This window comes from Mirounga leonina, unplaced genomic scaffold, assembly GCF_011800145.1.
Source record: "Mirounga leonina isolate KUSES-001 unplaced genomic scaffold, KU_Mleo_1.0 Mir_197, whole genome shotgun sequence".
In the NCBI taxonomy this organism is placed as follows: domain Eukaryota; kingdom Metazoa; phylum Chordata; class Mammalia; order Carnivora; family Phocidae; genus Mirounga; species Mirounga leonina.
In genome coordinates this window covers 5,068,655-5,082,914 of record NW_023270494.1, presented here as the reverse complement: position 1 = coordinate 5,082,914, position 14,260 = coordinate 5,068,655, and the positions used below count along the sequence as shown (strand labels likewise).

At 63.6% G+C, this 14,260-nt stretch overlaps 2 protein-coding genes across 12 annotated transcripts in view; one reads left to right on the top strand and one right to left on the bottom strand.

The window, feature by feature from the left end:
• The first annotated feature begins 249 nt into the window (after window positions 1–249).
• On the top strand, window positions 250–5,659 carry SPHK1 (sphingosine kinase 1). 8 transcript variants are annotated; one of them, XM_035025957.1, is made up of 6 exons: window positions 250–324; window positions 3,167–3,370; window positions 3,607–3,882; window positions 3,965–4,059; window positions 4,143–4,258; window positions 4,564–5,659. In XM_035025957.1, the coding sequence occupies exons 2-6, from the start codon at window positions 3,361–3,363 to the stop codon at window positions 5,351–5,353; spliced, it is 1,287 nt and encodes a 428-aa protein (XP_034881848.1). In that variant the 5' UTR covers window positions 250–324; window positions 3,167–3,360; the 3' UTR covers window positions 5,354–5,659. The 8 variants fall into 8 exon arrangements, with proteins under 8 accessions (XP_034881848.1, XP_034881844.1, XP_034881846.1 ...); XM_035025953.1 differs by lacking the exon at window positions 250–324 and adding an exon at window positions 1,531–1,613 and having other exon boundaries at window positions 3,730–3,882; XM_035025955.1 differs by lacking the exon at window positions 250–324 and adding an exon at window positions 1,531–1,613.
• Window positions 5,660–7,345: 1,686 nt separating this feature from the next.
• UBE2O (ubiquitin conjugating enzyme E2 O) overlaps window positions 7,346–14,260 on the bottom strand; it is a 52,988-nt gene continuing 46,073 nt past the window's right edge. For 2 of the 4 annotated variants that reach the window (XM_035025945.1, XM_035025946.1), the window contains exons 11-17: window positions 14,103–14,231; window positions 13,358–13,447; window positions 11,670–12,366; window positions 11,275–11,411; window positions 9,102–9,305; window positions 8,950–9,007; window positions 7,346–8,791 (exon numbers count right to left, since the gene is read on the bottom strand). In XM_035025945.1, coding sequence (XP_034881836.1) covers window positions 8,121–8,791; window positions 8,950–9,007; window positions 9,102–9,305; window positions 11,275–11,411; window positions 11,670–12,366; window positions 13,358–13,447; window positions 14,103–14,231 — 1,986 coding nt within the window. In that variant the 3' untranslated portion in view covers window positions 7,346–8,120. The remainder of the gene's footprint in view (window positions 8,792–8,949; window positions 9,008–9,101; window positions 9,306–11,274; window positions 11,412–11,669; window positions 12,367–13,357; window positions 13,448–14,102; window positions 14,232–14,260) is intronic. The other 2 variants (XM_035025949.1, XM_035025947.1) reach the window with 2 other exon arrangements.

Genomic DNA, 14,260 nt, shown 5'->3' with positions numbered 1-14,260 from the left:
GAATGACAAGAATGAGTGGGGCAGAGCAGAGACCGTGGAGGTGAGGGGGGCAGGGGAAGAGGCGGCAGGGAGGACAGAGGAGCCATTGTGCAGACTGGAACCGGGGCCAGAGGGCTTTGCCCTTCACCTCCCTCCCACTGGGCCCCCGGCGGCCGGATAAAGAAGCCAGCAGGCTGCCCCGCCTCCCCTCGCCCGCAGGCTTTCTGGTCAATCCCGCCCCCGCCGGGCCCTGCGACTCCCAGGGGCTCCAGCCTGGGGCGCCGGAAGGAAGAGAGGGACCCTGGAGCAGGCGAGCTTTCTCACCACGGACTCCTGCACAGCCAGGTCTTCCCTTCCCTGTGCCTCAGTTTCCCACCGGACTCCAAGGTTTAAAGCGGCGGCTCTTCATGCCTGATGGAGGTGCCCTCCCGCGCGGGGCAGAGGGGGAGGCTGCCCTGGCCTTCTCCGCAGCCACCTCCCTCCAAGGCTGAGATCTCGGGGAGCACCGCCCCGCGACCCGCGTTTTCCAGGCGCCCAATCCAGCCTTCGACCCTAGCCTTCACTGGAGGGGAAGACGGGAGGGGAGGGGGAAGAGGGGAGGGTGGGCTGGATCTGGCCCTCTGGCTCCCGCACGGAGGCTCCCCCCCCGCCGCCGCTCGCGTCCCCGCGTCGCGTGACCACGGCACTGCGGCTGCAGCGCTGCCCTCCCCTCCCCGCGCCGGATTCCTGGGGAGTGGGGGTGGGGGGCCCGGACGTTCAAGACCGCGGCCGCGGCGCCGCGAGAGGGTGACGACGCCCCAGCTCCTTCCCCTCGTTCTTGAGTCGTACGGAGTTTCTCGGCCCTGGAGCGCGTCGCTGAGTCACCTTCCCGGAACGCGCTCGGGACGCTCAGGACCCAGCCAGGGCCGCCCGGGAGCCGCGCCAGGCGGAAGCGCGCACCCCTGCGACGCGCGCCGAGCCGCGGGGCCCCGGGCCCGCGCGTCCCAGCCCGCGCCTCCCTCCTAGCCGGGGACCTCGGGCTCCGCCCCGCAGGTGCTGGGAAACGGGGCCGGCGGCCTGCGTCCCCCGGAAGAGACCCCCGCGGAGGCGTGCCCGAGTTACGGGCGCCGCGGGCCCTGCGGCTTCTCGGTTTTCAGGGGCGTGGAGAAGAGCGAGGGGTGTAGGGGCTGGGGGCCGCCCCCGTGGGCCGGGAGCACGCAGCGGGCTGGGCCCGGACCACCTCCGCGCCCTTCAGGGGGTTAGGCCTTCTCTAACGGGGGCCCCACCTGGTCAGGTCACCTAGTCGGCTTTGGCAACGTCCTCCTCCGGGTCTCCGCAAACAACCCCCCAGGGACTTAACTCGAGTTGGTCGCGGACACGTTCAGGTCAGACCCTTGCCCGTGACACGTATATCAATCACTCACACACTGACACACGTGTCCCCGTTTGCCTCCGTCGAAGTAAAGACTCCCGGGGCGCTTGCATCCTCCCGCTGAGCCGATGGGGCCGGGCGGCGGCGGGGGCCACTCCCCCGTTGTGCGGCTCTCCAATCCCGACGGGGACCCCTAGACCTTGTTTACACCGCCAGGCTCCCCTCTGGCGGGTGAGGGGCGTGGGCCGGCATCGCCTGCTGCGGAGCAGCTTCTCTCGCCCAGGTGAGCCTCGATGGGTTTCCTCTGGGGGAAAGATACGACTTTTAAGGTTCTTGAAAAGGCCCCCTCCTCCGGACCGCAGCGCCCCTCCCCCCCCCGGCGGGTCGCCTGCCTTCCCGCGGTGTGGGGGTGGGGGGCGCCTGGCTGCCGAGCTGCCGCGCCAGGAAGCCAAAAATAATCCTTCGGGGGCGAGCGGGCGCGGCAGGAGAGACGCCTCGGCACAGAGGAGGGGTACCCACACGGGTCTGGGCCTCGAATTCCGGGGGACTGGGGCGGGGCGCGCGAAGGGGGAAGACCCCGAGGCGGGAGGTCGCAGCGTCCAGGGGCAGCCTGGGGTCTGCCCCCAGCTCCGAGCCGCGCGCGCCAGGCGCCCCCCCGGGGCCGCTCCGACTCCGGGCGCCGCGGCGAGTTCGCGCGGGGCCTGCGCCGCGCGTTCCCCCTTGCGCGCCCGGGACGCTGAGCTCGGGGCGCGCCGCTCGGGGCCGGACCCGGGGCTCTGCGCCTTCTCGCCGGTCGCCCAGTCCGAGCGGCGGGCGCGCGTGACCGCGTTCCGGGACCCAGCCAAGCGTCTGCGCGTGGCCGAGCCGCGGGCGCTGACCGTGCGGCAGGCGGCGCGGCGATGCCGGGGGCGGGCAGGCCAGGCCCCGCCGGGCGCCGGTTCCACCCCCGCGAGCGCGGGGAGCGCGGGGTGTGGCCAGGCCGGGCGCAGAGGCACAGCGCACTCCCCGCACCGCGGCGCCTGGCGGCGAAGTTGAGCGAAAAGTTTGAGGCCAGAGGCGGAGAGGCCGTGCAGTCAGCAGTAGTCCGGCGCTCCGGTTGTCGCTCAGACGTGGGGCCGAGCCCGGGACGAGCTGAGTTCCGCCCTAGGCTACTGTAGGGAACGGAGGTGGCGCCTCCCCCGCAAACCGGACCGACTGGGTAGGGCCTCCCGCCCTGCCTTCTCGCCGCTCGTGGCTCCTGCGCGCCCACTCGGCGCTCCGCGGAGGGAGGCGGCGGCCGGCGGCGGGGCTCGGGCTCAGCCCTCGCGCGGCCCCGGCGCTGCTCCCACGAGCGAGGCGCGCGTCCCTGCAGCGCTGCCCGGCCTTGGGAGGCGCGTGCGGCGACCCCCGCCGCTCTGGAGCTCGGGGTAGTGGACTCGGCCACCCGGCCGGCTCGGGGCGGCGATGGCTCGCGCCGAACTTCGTGCCCCGCGACGTCCGCTCAAGTTCTGGCATTTTTACGCAACTGGACCCCCCTCCCCCTGGCAGTCCCGGGGGGGCGGGTGAGGAGCTGGTGCGACCGAGAGAGCCACGGGGCACTGACTCACTGTCGGGCCGGAACCCGACGCCCCTGAGAGGAGAGCCCCCAGGAAGACACCCTTCGCCTCTGTGGGTGGGGGCTTAGTTCTAGGACCGGAGCGCCCTTGGTGGCACCAGAGCTCGGCTCTCTGGACCTCTCGGAGGACTAGGCGATGCCGGAGGGCGCGGCTCCCCGCGAGGGGTCCGAGGATCTAGCCGGACGCTCCCCACCTCAGGGGGCCGTTCCGGACTCCGCCAGCGCTGTCTCCTCTCCCTCAGATCCGGCAGCCGCAGGGGATGACGCGGGTGCCTCCAGGGCCCCGGCTCCGGGCGGGGAGGGCGAACCCCTCAGCCCGCACCGCGACGCCCGCCTGGGCAGCACCGATAAGGAGCTGAAGGCAGGAGCCGCCGCCGCGGGCAGCTCCCCGACAGCGCTGGGGACGCCCTGGCAGCGGGCGCCGCGGGTCGAGGTTATGGATCCAGGTTTGTGGGGTCCCGGTGGGGAAGGGCTGTGGCGGGGGTGGGGTGGGGTGTTTCTTCCTCCCTTGCCAGGAAGAATGGCCAGAGTCAGCTGGGCAAGAGAGAGGGGCTGGGGACAATCGAACCACTTTTCCCGACACGAGGCCAGAAGCTGGCCCGGCTCGAGCCAGGGACCGGGGTGTCAAGGGCGAGGTGCTCCCTCCTGGAGCTCCCCACTGGAGGCCGCTGCCTCCTGCCAGGCTCTGTTGGATCAATTTCCAGGAGATTGCCGTCCCCACGTTTCCACCCCGGTACCCCTGTTGTGATCCGCGGCCCCCTAGTGGCCGGTTGGGGACGCGGCCTTTTGGGGCTTGTTTTTCCAGCGGGCGGCGCCAGGAGCCAGCTGCCCCGGCCCTGCCGCGTGCTGGTCCTGCTAAACCCGCGCGGAGGCAAGGGCAAGGCGCTGCAGCTCTTCCGCAGCCACGTGCAGCCCCTGCTGGCTCAGGCCGAGATCTCCTTCACGCTGATGCTCACTGGTGAGTGCCTCCCTGAGGGGTTGCGGGGAGCGTCCCCTGCCAGGGCTCTCCAGACCCCCGTGGCCACCCTGTCTCTCCGTAGAGCGACGGAACCATGCTCGGGAGCTGGTGCGGGTTGAGGAGCTGGGGCGCTGGGATGCGCTGGTGGTCATGTCTGGGGACGGGCTGATGCATGAGGTGAGGCCCGCCTGGAGGGACTGGGTGTGTGTGGGGGGCTGTGCCACCCAGGCTGAGCATCCCCCCCTCCCGTGCTCTAACAGGTGGTGAACGGGCTCATGGAGCGGCCAGACTGGGAGACCGCCATCCGGAAGCCCCTGTGTAGCCTTCCAGCTGGCTCTGGCAACGCACTGGCAGCCTCTTTGAACCATTATGCCGGGTGAGAGCCCAGGGTCAGAGTGGGCCTCGGTTTCCCCTCGGTGCCGCTCTCCTGCCAGGTTTTCTTGTCTAAGTTCCCATATACTGACGTCACTTCTATTCCTTCTTCCCTGGAGACTCCCCCGCCCCAGTTCTGGGGCCCTCTCTGGGTGACTCCAGCTGGCTGCCTCCGCCTGCCCCATCTGTCCTTCCTCCCAGTGCCCTAGGGACCCAGTGTCCCCCCGCCCGCCTCGAGTCCCCAGGCCGAGGAAGGCGAGGACGTGTGAGGCCTCCTGCCGGGCCCCATCTGACCTCTCTCCCCTGCAGCTATGAGCAGGTGACTAATGAGGACCTCTTGACCAACTGCACCTTGCTGCTGTGCCGCCGGCTGCTGGCGCCCATGAACCTGCTGTCACTGCAGACGGCCTCGGGGCTGCGCCTCTTCTCCGTGCTGAGCCTGGCCTGGGGCTTCATTGCCGACGTGGATCTGGAGAGTGAGAAGTTCCGGCGTCTCGGGCAGATGCGCTTCACTCTGGGCACCTTCCTGCGCCTGGCGGCCCTGCGTGTCTACCAGGGCACGCTGGCCTACCTCCCGGCAGAAAGGGTGGCCTCCCAGGTGCCCGCGCCCCCCGCTGGGGAGCGGCAGGACCAGCAGGGGCCTGCGGACGCCCACCTCGTACCCCTGGAGGAGCCGGTGCCCCCGCACTGGACCGTGGTCCCGGAGCAGGACTTCGTGCTGGTGCTGGTGCTGCTGCATTCCCACCTGGGCAGTGAGATGTTTGCGGCCCCCATGGGCCGGCGTGCGGCCGGCACCATGCACCTGTTCTACGTGCGGGCCGGCGTGTCCCGGGCCATGCTGCTGCGCCTCTTCCTGGCCATGGAGAAGGGGAGGCACATGGACTATGACTGTCCCTACTTGGTGTATGTGCCTGTGCTTGCCTTCCGCCTGGAGCCCAAGGACGGGAAGGGTGTGTTTGCTGTGGATGGCGAGCTGATGGTCAGCGAGGCTGTGCAGGGCCAGGTGCACCCAGACTACGTCTGGATGGCCGGTGGCTGCATGGAGCGCCCCCCCGGCCCGCAGCCTCAGCAGGGAGCACCTCCAGGAGAGCCCTTATGACTCCGTGGGCCTTGCCGTGCCTTAGCCTACTTGGTCACCTCGGAGCTCAGGACCCTCCACAACCTCCCCCCGGGGCCTGGAGGGCCCGTCCACAGCTCATGTGGTGGGGAGGAGGACCCCTGAAGACGGTGGGAAGGTGGACGCTGTGCTTTAGAAGGACAGTCTCTGCCTACCAAAGGCCAGAATAAGGCTCTGGGCCAGGAGCCCAGCTGGTTGGGTCTCCCTGCCTGTGGAAGCCACTCCCATTTTGTTTCTGGGAGCCCAACCCCATGAATCAAATACAAATAAAGTGACATTCCCAGCCTACTGGTTTTATCCTAGGTGTTGGGGAGGGAGTGGGATCTCACTCCTGCCGGGGCACTAGAACTTCACATTAGCGATGCCCAGTAGTGGGCACTGGATGGGCCAATGTGTGGTACTAACTCGTAAGCATCATTTTGGTGGTGGGCACAGGACCTAAGACTAGCCCAGGCTTTTTTTTTTTTTTGCAGGGGTTAGGGTCCTGCCCCAATGACTATACCACCTTTGGCCTGGGAGAAGCCACGGAGCTCAGCCAACTCCCTGGCCCCATGTGGAGGGCAAACTCAGAGCTAGTATGTCTTAGCCAGGGCCACACGGCCAGCTGGTCTCAGTGAAGAGGGACGAGTTCTCTGATTTCCGGGGGCATTACAGAAATTAGCAAGGAGCGGCAAGGTCACAATGGAGGCAGTTGTTCTCTCCTGAAAGGAGTCTGTTATCCCTCCAGCGAGGGCTCTGGGGCTCCCCCAGCCGCCTCTATCCTACCCTGCCCGGTCCTCAAGGGGCGGGAGTGAAGAGGAAGCAGCAGGGAGGGGCCGATACGAGGCCCCCAAACTGGTTGTAACCATTTTGGCTTAAAGGCCAGGCCAGGTGCTTCAACTCCCCCCGAGCATCTGGAAGGGCCCCGGGGACCACAGCCGCTGCCGGCAGGTAAGTGCTAAAAACCGGCTCTGGAGGAATGGGACACAAGCTGTCCCCACAAACAAGAGCGCTGCCCCAGTGAACGAGGCCCCGTCTTCCAGCCCCCGGGACGCCCGCGGCTGCAAACGCGGAAGGCACAGACGCAGACCGGCTAGGGTGGAAGGAGCTGGGGCCGCGAACCTTTCTGGCCACGGGTCTTGCCTCCCCTGGGGAGGGACGTGTGAGGTGGCCCAGAGGGGAAGAAAGGCGACAGAGCCCAGATGAATGGCAGAGGCAGGTTTAATGGTGCCATCTAGTCTGTTTTGTACATTGTAATGAGCCAAACAAAAAAAATGCAAGTAAAAAAAAAGTTTAATCACACAGCACTTTATACAGAGATCTTAAGCAGTAGGCATTCACATCTCCACATGAACAGCGAGCGCACAGCCCCACCAGTCACTCTGGATGTTTCTCCAACAAGATACCGACTCAGGGCTCCAGATGCCGCGGCCGAGGCCCGGCTCCGTCCTTCCCTGCGGCCGCCGCCTGCCGGGGCTACGGCACAGCCCAGGGGTGGAGCCAGCTTAAGGCGGACAAGACGCATCATGCTTTGGCTTCTTTTTTTTGTTTTTTGTCTTTTTTTCTAATAAGAGTTAATATCTTTGCTTTTGAGATTTATTTTCTTCCAACCTTAAATATTACATACGTACACCAAAAATTACATAGCTGCAATGTGCTCAACAGCATCCTCTTAACCTGGAGCTTCACATTATCAAAAGCTTAGAAAACTTGTAAACCTCTGGGCCTGTCTCTGAGAGGGAGGAGAACCCCTGGGAGCCCCCTCCCCCCCCCCCGGGGGGGCGAGCCTGCAGAGTTTGTCAGCGACGGGAGGGCGAGTGCGGCTGGCTCCTTCCCTGTTCAGTGAGCGACGGGCCACCTCCCGGCGTTAGCATTTGATGGTGGGAGGGGCAGAGTGTGCGAGAGAGGCCCTGGCCCTGGCCTTGTCCCCACCGCCCGGGGCCCTGGGGCGCAGCTGGGGCGGAGCCGGAGCCGAGCCGGGAGGCGAGCGGGGAGCGGAGCTGCGGTGGCAGCGGCGGCGGCGGCGGGCCCAGGCCAGCGGGGGGGAGGCCGGAGCGCCAGAGCAAGGCACCTACCGCCGTTTTTCCAGCAGCTCCCCGGTCCTCATTCCGTGTCACATGTGAGGGCTGCCACCTCTCCTGGGTGTCCCCCTGGACCCAGCCTGGTCCCAACCTCTCTTAGAGAGCAAGTTCAACAGGCCTGAGGGTTATCCTGTGGTAAATGGTCCAGAGCAGAGCCAGGAGTCGGTGACAGCAGCTGGGGGGGGACAGGGGAGTAGTGGTGGCGGTGGCAGCAGGAGGGCCTGGGACCGGGGAAGCTACAGGGGCACCGGGGAGGTTGACAGGGACTGGGGGAACTGCTGGAGCAACCCACACTTCATGCAAGGCACATCCACTCGTCCTGCTGCTGGGCCCAAAGAGGGCCCTCGTGTCAGGCCCCAGGAAGACCCACCTCCGACCCGAGATGGGGACGGCAAGGGAGTAGGTGCCAGGACACTCTGCCTGGGTGACAAGTGGAAAATCAGCAACAGGTTTCAGATTCTCTTTGCCACAGGGGACCGGCCTGCTGAAAGACTGCTTCGGGAAAGAAACGGCAGCATCTCAAGAAACTTCTTGCACTTCAGCATCAAACTCACCTTGGGGAGAGGGCAGTGAGGGGCTTTTGCACTGGGGACAAAGGAGAAAACGGGAAGACGGGCGATTCCAGGGGAGGGAGCGAGCGGGCAGCAGCTGGCCTCCCCCACGGACGTTGCTTCCTCGAGGGCGGGCGGCTACTTGTCCTCTGTGCTCTCGGGCATGCCCGCCTCTAGCAGAGCGGCCCGGAACTGCGTCAGGACACCCCGGATGCTCTTGATGAAACCCTTAGAAAGTGGGAAGAGAGGGAAGCCGATATCAGGGTAGCCGCTCTTCTCGGGCAAGAAGCTCCGGTAGCTCTTTCTCCGCTTCTTTGGTTTGACGCTGGGTGGCACCGGGGCGTCAGGCGCTGCCTCCGAAGTCTGGTCTGTGCGGTCCCTGCTAGCCGAGGCCAGGCCCTGGGCGCCGCCCTCCGAGTCTGAGCCCTGGGAGGCCTCTCCAGGGGCCAGCCCTCCGTCCTCAGGTTCTTCTCGGCCGTAGTCGGAGAGCTCGGCCACGGCCGGCGGCTCCGGGGAGCTGCTGTCCCTGGGGATCCCGTTGGGCAGCGCCTGGGCCCTCTCCAGCAGGGCGTGGGTTTCCAGCCAGGACTCGATGCGGTTCACCAGCCGCCAGCCACCAGTATGGAAGTGCTGCCGGATCTCCTGCTCGAAGACCTCGGGGGGCCGCCGCACCAGCTGGGTCATGGACTGCACCACGCGGATGAGCGCCATTTCATTGTAGCAACGACTGTTCTCGTACCCCTCCTGCAGGCCCCGGTCACTGTCGAAGCCCGCTTCGTTGTAGTACGGTTCATTCACCAGGATTAGACCTGTGGGGGCGGGGGTGGCGGGGAGCCCATTAGGGCCGGGCTGAGGACCCCCCGAGGACAGCCAGAGCTACAGACGGGAGGCGGAGAACGGAAAGGCCAGCGTCACGGTACCCTCCAGCAGCCATCCCCACCCCCCACCCCCACCCTGCCCACCGTACCTTGGATGGAGATGAGCACCTGGAGAAGGCTGGATTTGCTCGTCCACCTCTCCGTCCCCTGAAACACACACAGCCAGCACGATCACCTCTGCCCCAGACACCCGCCCCCGACCAGCTGTCCTTCCACCCGGGCTGGTCGGCACTATACTCACCTTTCCAATCCAGGTGCCCAGGAGGCTGACACACACCTTCCCATTGTCATACAGGTTGGGGTTCAGGCGGCCACTGCACTGGGAGAGGTAGCAAAAGTGGGGGGGCACGGCTGGGTAGATGTTGGGGAGCTGGATGTCAAACAAGTAGAGGCCATCCTCGTAGGGGGTGCGAGTGGGGCCCTTGATTAGGGCCGAGAAGAGGTCCTATAGGGAGGGAAGGCTGAGGTTGGTGGGGGCTTCTGCGTGGATCCGGGGGGGGGCGGGGGAGGAGAGAACAGCAGCCGGGGACTCCAGACACCACCAGCTATGGAGAAGCTAAACGCAAATATCTCAGTGTGGGCCTATAAGGCATCTTTTAACTCCTAGTATAAACGGAATTATCTAAACTTGTTTTTATTTTACCAGGTGTTTTTCATTGTTTTTAAGTCATTACTTAGAAGTAGAAGATGAAAGAACATTCCAGGGTGGCAAAGCTATACTTTCTTTTAGGGAAGCAGAGGGACAAGGGGACCTGGAACTCCGGTGGAAATGTGGCAAACCACCAAAGAAACTCAGGTCATTAAGTCACCAGGGAGACTCCCTACAGCTGTTAGAAATCTGTGTATCGGGCGTGGGGGTGGCGTCAACCGCTAAGAGCCATGCATGTGACGTCGCGTCATGGGAAAGCAGCCAGGACGAGGGCCGACTGGAAGGACGGAGTCCTCTTATGCATGTTTTTACTGGCGCCACCCTGCGGGCCTCAAGATAACGCACTACTTCCCTGTCCCTCCGTGTCAGACTTGGGAAAAATGCCATTCCCTTCTTCTCTCAGCAGAGCTGCGACAGGCTGGAATTTTCAAGTTTTATTAAAACTCAAGAAAAAGCAAGTGTCCCTGGGAACCCCGAGCAGGGGGGTGGGGGGGTGGGTAACTGGATGAGGGGCGCCACGGAGGGCACGTGATGGATGAGCACTGGGTGTTACATACAACTGATGAATCCCTGACCTCTGCCTCTGAAACGAATACTATGCTCTACTAATTGAATTTAAATAAATAAAATAAAGAGGGGCACCCGGGTGGCTCAGCTGTTGAGCGTCTGCCTTCGGCTCAGGTCATGATCCCAGGGTCCTGGGATCGAGCCCCGCATCGGGCTCCCTGCTCAGCGGGAAGCCTGCTTCTCCCTCTCCCACTCCCCCTGCTTGCGTTCCCTCTCTCGCTGTGTCTCTCTCTGTCAAATAAGTAAATAAAATCTTAAAAATAAGTAAATAAATAATTAAAATAAAGGAAGAAAAAAAGAAAAAAGAACCCCGAGCTGCCCCACCCCGTGGCTTCCGGCCTGCCACAGGCAGGGCCAAGCAGTGCCTCTCTCCCGTTCTGTGGCCCCTCTGACCAGGGCTGGGCTGCAGCTGGGGCCCGGGTCAGACTCAGGTTCAGTGTCTTGCACATGCGCGGCTCCCATCGGGGGCCGGGTGGAGGTGTGGGCTGCATGAGGTGACAGATGGACCAGGCTTGCCTGTGCCTGGAACAAGGAACGGCTCACACCACGTCCGGCGTCATGACTCAACCCTGGGCCTGGGCTGCAGGGAGAGGAGTGGAGAATGCAGCGGGACAAGGCCACGTGGGGGGATACTAGTCCGTAGCCAAAAGAGAATGAACTAGATCACGAGGCACCAACATCAACAGGTCTCAAAAATGACCCCACTGAGCAAAAAAAAAGCAAACTACAGGTGACGTGTACAACGATGGGCTGTTCACATAAGACGAGTCACACAAAATCATGTTTCTGGTGATGCAGGAGAACGTGAAAATATAAAAAAAGGTCTTCTGTAGGGAGACCCACAAAACTCCTACTAAAGTCATGATGCCTAGAGGCTGGGTGAGGGCTGGTCAAAGGCAACTTCAGCTTTTTCAGTAATGCTCTAATGTTTCAAAAGAACAGTACTCAGGTAACAACTTGTGTACTTTTAAGAAGAGGGGGAAGAGAACGCCCCGTGTGGTCTAGACACGCGTGTGGGGACTCTCCTCCCCTCCCCCGACTGAGCCTGTCTCCTGCCCTGTAAGCAGCAGGGGTGGCCTCTCAGGTGCTGCTCAGTCCTGGGGCTCCAGGAGCCCAAAGCCAGCCGCCTCCGGGGCACCAAGCACCCACATGAGCACGGCTGCCCCTGCCCACACCAAGCCCACGCCCGGCTACTTGCCATTCTATCCTCGAAAGTCTTGACCATGATGCCGTCGGGCAGCGAAGTAGCCAGCAGCGCCATCTCCTTCCGTACTGTGCTGAAGAACTTCTTGGCTTCTGGAGGCTGGAACTCAATTTTCTTAAAAGAGTGATTTGCTGGAAGGGGAAAAAAGAAGGGTCAATCCCTAATGGCAAGACCTGACAGCTCTATCTGGAACGACAGCTGCCGCCCTTGGGAAGCGTGGGCCCGGAGGGAGCAGCTGCTGGGTGCGTCCCCGGACAGGTGAGTAACCCCACATGCCTCGCACCCACTAGCTTGGCATCCACACCAGTGGCCACACCGGGGAAATGGTTTCCTCCCCTCAGGCAGCAGCTGGGTGCTGGGAGGGGACCGGCCCCACAAGGTGAACTCACAGGGCGCATACTCCAGCACTGAGAAGACCTCGCCCTTAGCACTGGTGAAGGTGACTCCAGGCTTGCCGCCACACTGCTGACAGAGTACTGGGGTCTCGCTGGGCCACTCGGCCTTCACCGGCGACTGTCCCTCGGGCTTGTCCTCCCTTCGCTCTGTGTCCGGCATTGCCTCCATCTTCTCCTCCTCTGCAATGGCCACATTGTCCAGGGTCTTCTTGAGATTTTCCTGCAGTTTCTTAATGTCATCTAGAAACTTCTTCTCCCGAGTGGGTTTCTCAGGCTCCACTGTGGGGGAGGTGGGGGAGCCCGTCAGCAGCTGCTCCACGGTCATGTTCTTGAGGCTCTCCAGGATCTTGATGGCCTCTTTCAACTCGCGGAAGCTCTTTGGGGGCCCATCCTTGCCAGCCTTCTCCATCAGCCCAGCCACGGGGGCAGCCATGGCCACAGCCCCCTGAATGGCGGCCGTGGCAGCCTCTTCGCTGATCACCACCCCCTTGTCTTCCTCTGGGGCTGCCGGCTGCTCAGCAGGTGGGATGGGGGGCTCCTCGATCTTGGGGTGCTCATCCTCCACCAGCCCGTTGTCGGTCTCCCAGCTGTCACTGTCGTCTTCCCACTCATCCGAGGACGCCCCGCTGGTGCTGCCTTCCACCGAGTCATAGTCTGACTCCTCAATCTCAGACTCAATGTTGTACAAGTGCTGGGGGCAGATGGGCACAGGCAGTTGAGAGAGGCTCTGCCGGGCTCCGGGGTGGACCCCAACCCTCAGAGCTGATGGTGACGGGGTGTGCTGAGGCCTCAGTGGGCCCCCTCCACCCTTTTCCCCCTTCCTGCTCTGGACTCTGCAGTTGGGCCTCTCCCTCGAGGTGGTCCCTGGGTCTCTGGGAGGTGCCTCTGCCTGCCCCACACCCGCCAGCCCCAGCCAGCAGCCCAGGGCTGTTCTGGCCTCCTCTGCCCCTGTGTGTCCTGGCTACTGTTAGCCCTTGGTGGCAAATCCAACCCCACCGCAGGGATTCAGGGCAGCCACCTCTGTGGGGCCGCACTGGAAGCTGAGAACGTGCAATAGGAGGGGGAGGTTTGGCAGAGCTGGCCCGTGTCACATCCTGTTCCCGTGTTCCTGGAATGGCCGCCCGGACGAAGGGGTGGGCCACTCCCTCCCCCACCCCGTGAGGGGCCAGGACAGGGGAGCTGGGAGTAAGGATCAGCTCAAACAAGGGGGCAAAGAAACGGTACCGAGAACAGCTTAGCTGGGACTGGGACTGGGGCCAGCTCTTTTCCTTTCTCTTCCTGATCTGGGGAAGTTTTCCTAGAAATGTTCCTAGAGGAAGTAACCTGGTTTCTTAGCATAGTGAGACGGGGATGCAGCAAACCCGGAAGGCTTGGGACAACCTGCACACATCTGGCAACCTGGGGAGCCTTCCAGGTGGGGCAAGACTACAGGCCAGCTACGGGCTGCCCCTCTGCTCTCCGGCCTCCCACTCACACCCCCCCACCACCCCCAGAGCGTGGCATGTAATACTCCCTTACTCTCAGGCTCTCCCTGAGGCCCAAACACCCAAAAGAAGAGACCCTCACCAGGAAGATCTGAGAGCCTGTCCTATTCCTTGAGCAGGGACGGGAGACAGGCCATGGCTCCCAGCCCAGCTGCCACAGTTGCGAGCCAACTGGTCTGGGTCTGCGCAGGGGCTCACCTGGGGCAGAATGATGGTCTTTGAGTTGTCAGCCCACACCACCTCCACCTTGCTGCTGACGTCCACACGGGCCACCTGGCCGACTGACGGCTGTGGGGCAAACAGACAGGGTCAAGGGAGTGCGCTCTGAGGCGTGAGGGCCAGAACGCTTCCAAAGGGGAGCTCCGGCAATGGGTGACAAGGGCGAGGCCATGAGAAGGGAAGGGACGTGGGTGCCAGCCAGAGGCCACACGTGGTGAGCAGCTCAAGTGTGGGACCCCCTGGTTCCAACACGGGCAGTCAAGGACGCAAGCCCCTACTAACTCCCTTCCTATCCTAGCGTTCTGCTCCCGCCGGACTTCCTGACACTCTCAGGATGGGGTTCCTGCCCTGGGGTTCTTGTTCCTACTCTTCTTCTGCTTGACCCCACGCCATGTTCCCATCCTCACCAAGGCCCAGCTCAGACGCCACGTCCCCAAGCCTCTCCTGTGCCCCTACAGCCCTCAGGACGAGGAGCTGGACTAAATAGGAGCCACCAGGGCTCAGGGAGCAGCTATATGAAGTCTGATCCTGACCCGCAGGCAAATCCCTGGGGAGGCACTGGAGGCAGCCGTGGAGCCGAGGACTTGCAGGTCTGGTCTCCTGGAGCCACCTGGTGGCACCTCCAGGGACTGCAGACGCTGCATGGGATGCAGAGCAGGGGAGGTGGAGCAGGGAGACACCGCCCGCCCTGCCCCCTGGCCCCCGGACTGGTGGGGAGGCATACCTCATCCTCCTTGTGAGGAGCTCCATCCTCAGTATTGCCAATGCGGATGACGATGTCGGTTGTGCGGAACCGGAAGTCAGGGTGGTCAGCAATGTCATAGACGCTCACGTCTTCCTCTTCTCCGATCAGCTGGAGGATAGGATGGGCTGTCATGAGCC

What these genes read in the sequence shown, in the direction of transcription:
- SPHK1 (XM_035025950.1), top strand. Translation starts at nt 3,061, where the DNA reads ATGCCGGAGGGCGCGGCTCCCCGCGAGGGGTCCGAGGATCTAGCCGGA. An exon ending in GGTCGAGGTTATGGATCCAG is followed by an intron (nt 3,371 to 3,606) that starts GTTTGTGGGGTC and finishes GCCTCCTGCCAG; the next exon opens with GCTCTGTTGGATCAATTTCC. An exon ending in TCTTTGAACCATTATGCCGG is followed by an intron (nt 4,259 to 4,563) that starts GTGAGAGCCCAG and finishes TCTCCCCTGCAG; the next exon opens with CTATGAGCAGGTGACTAATG.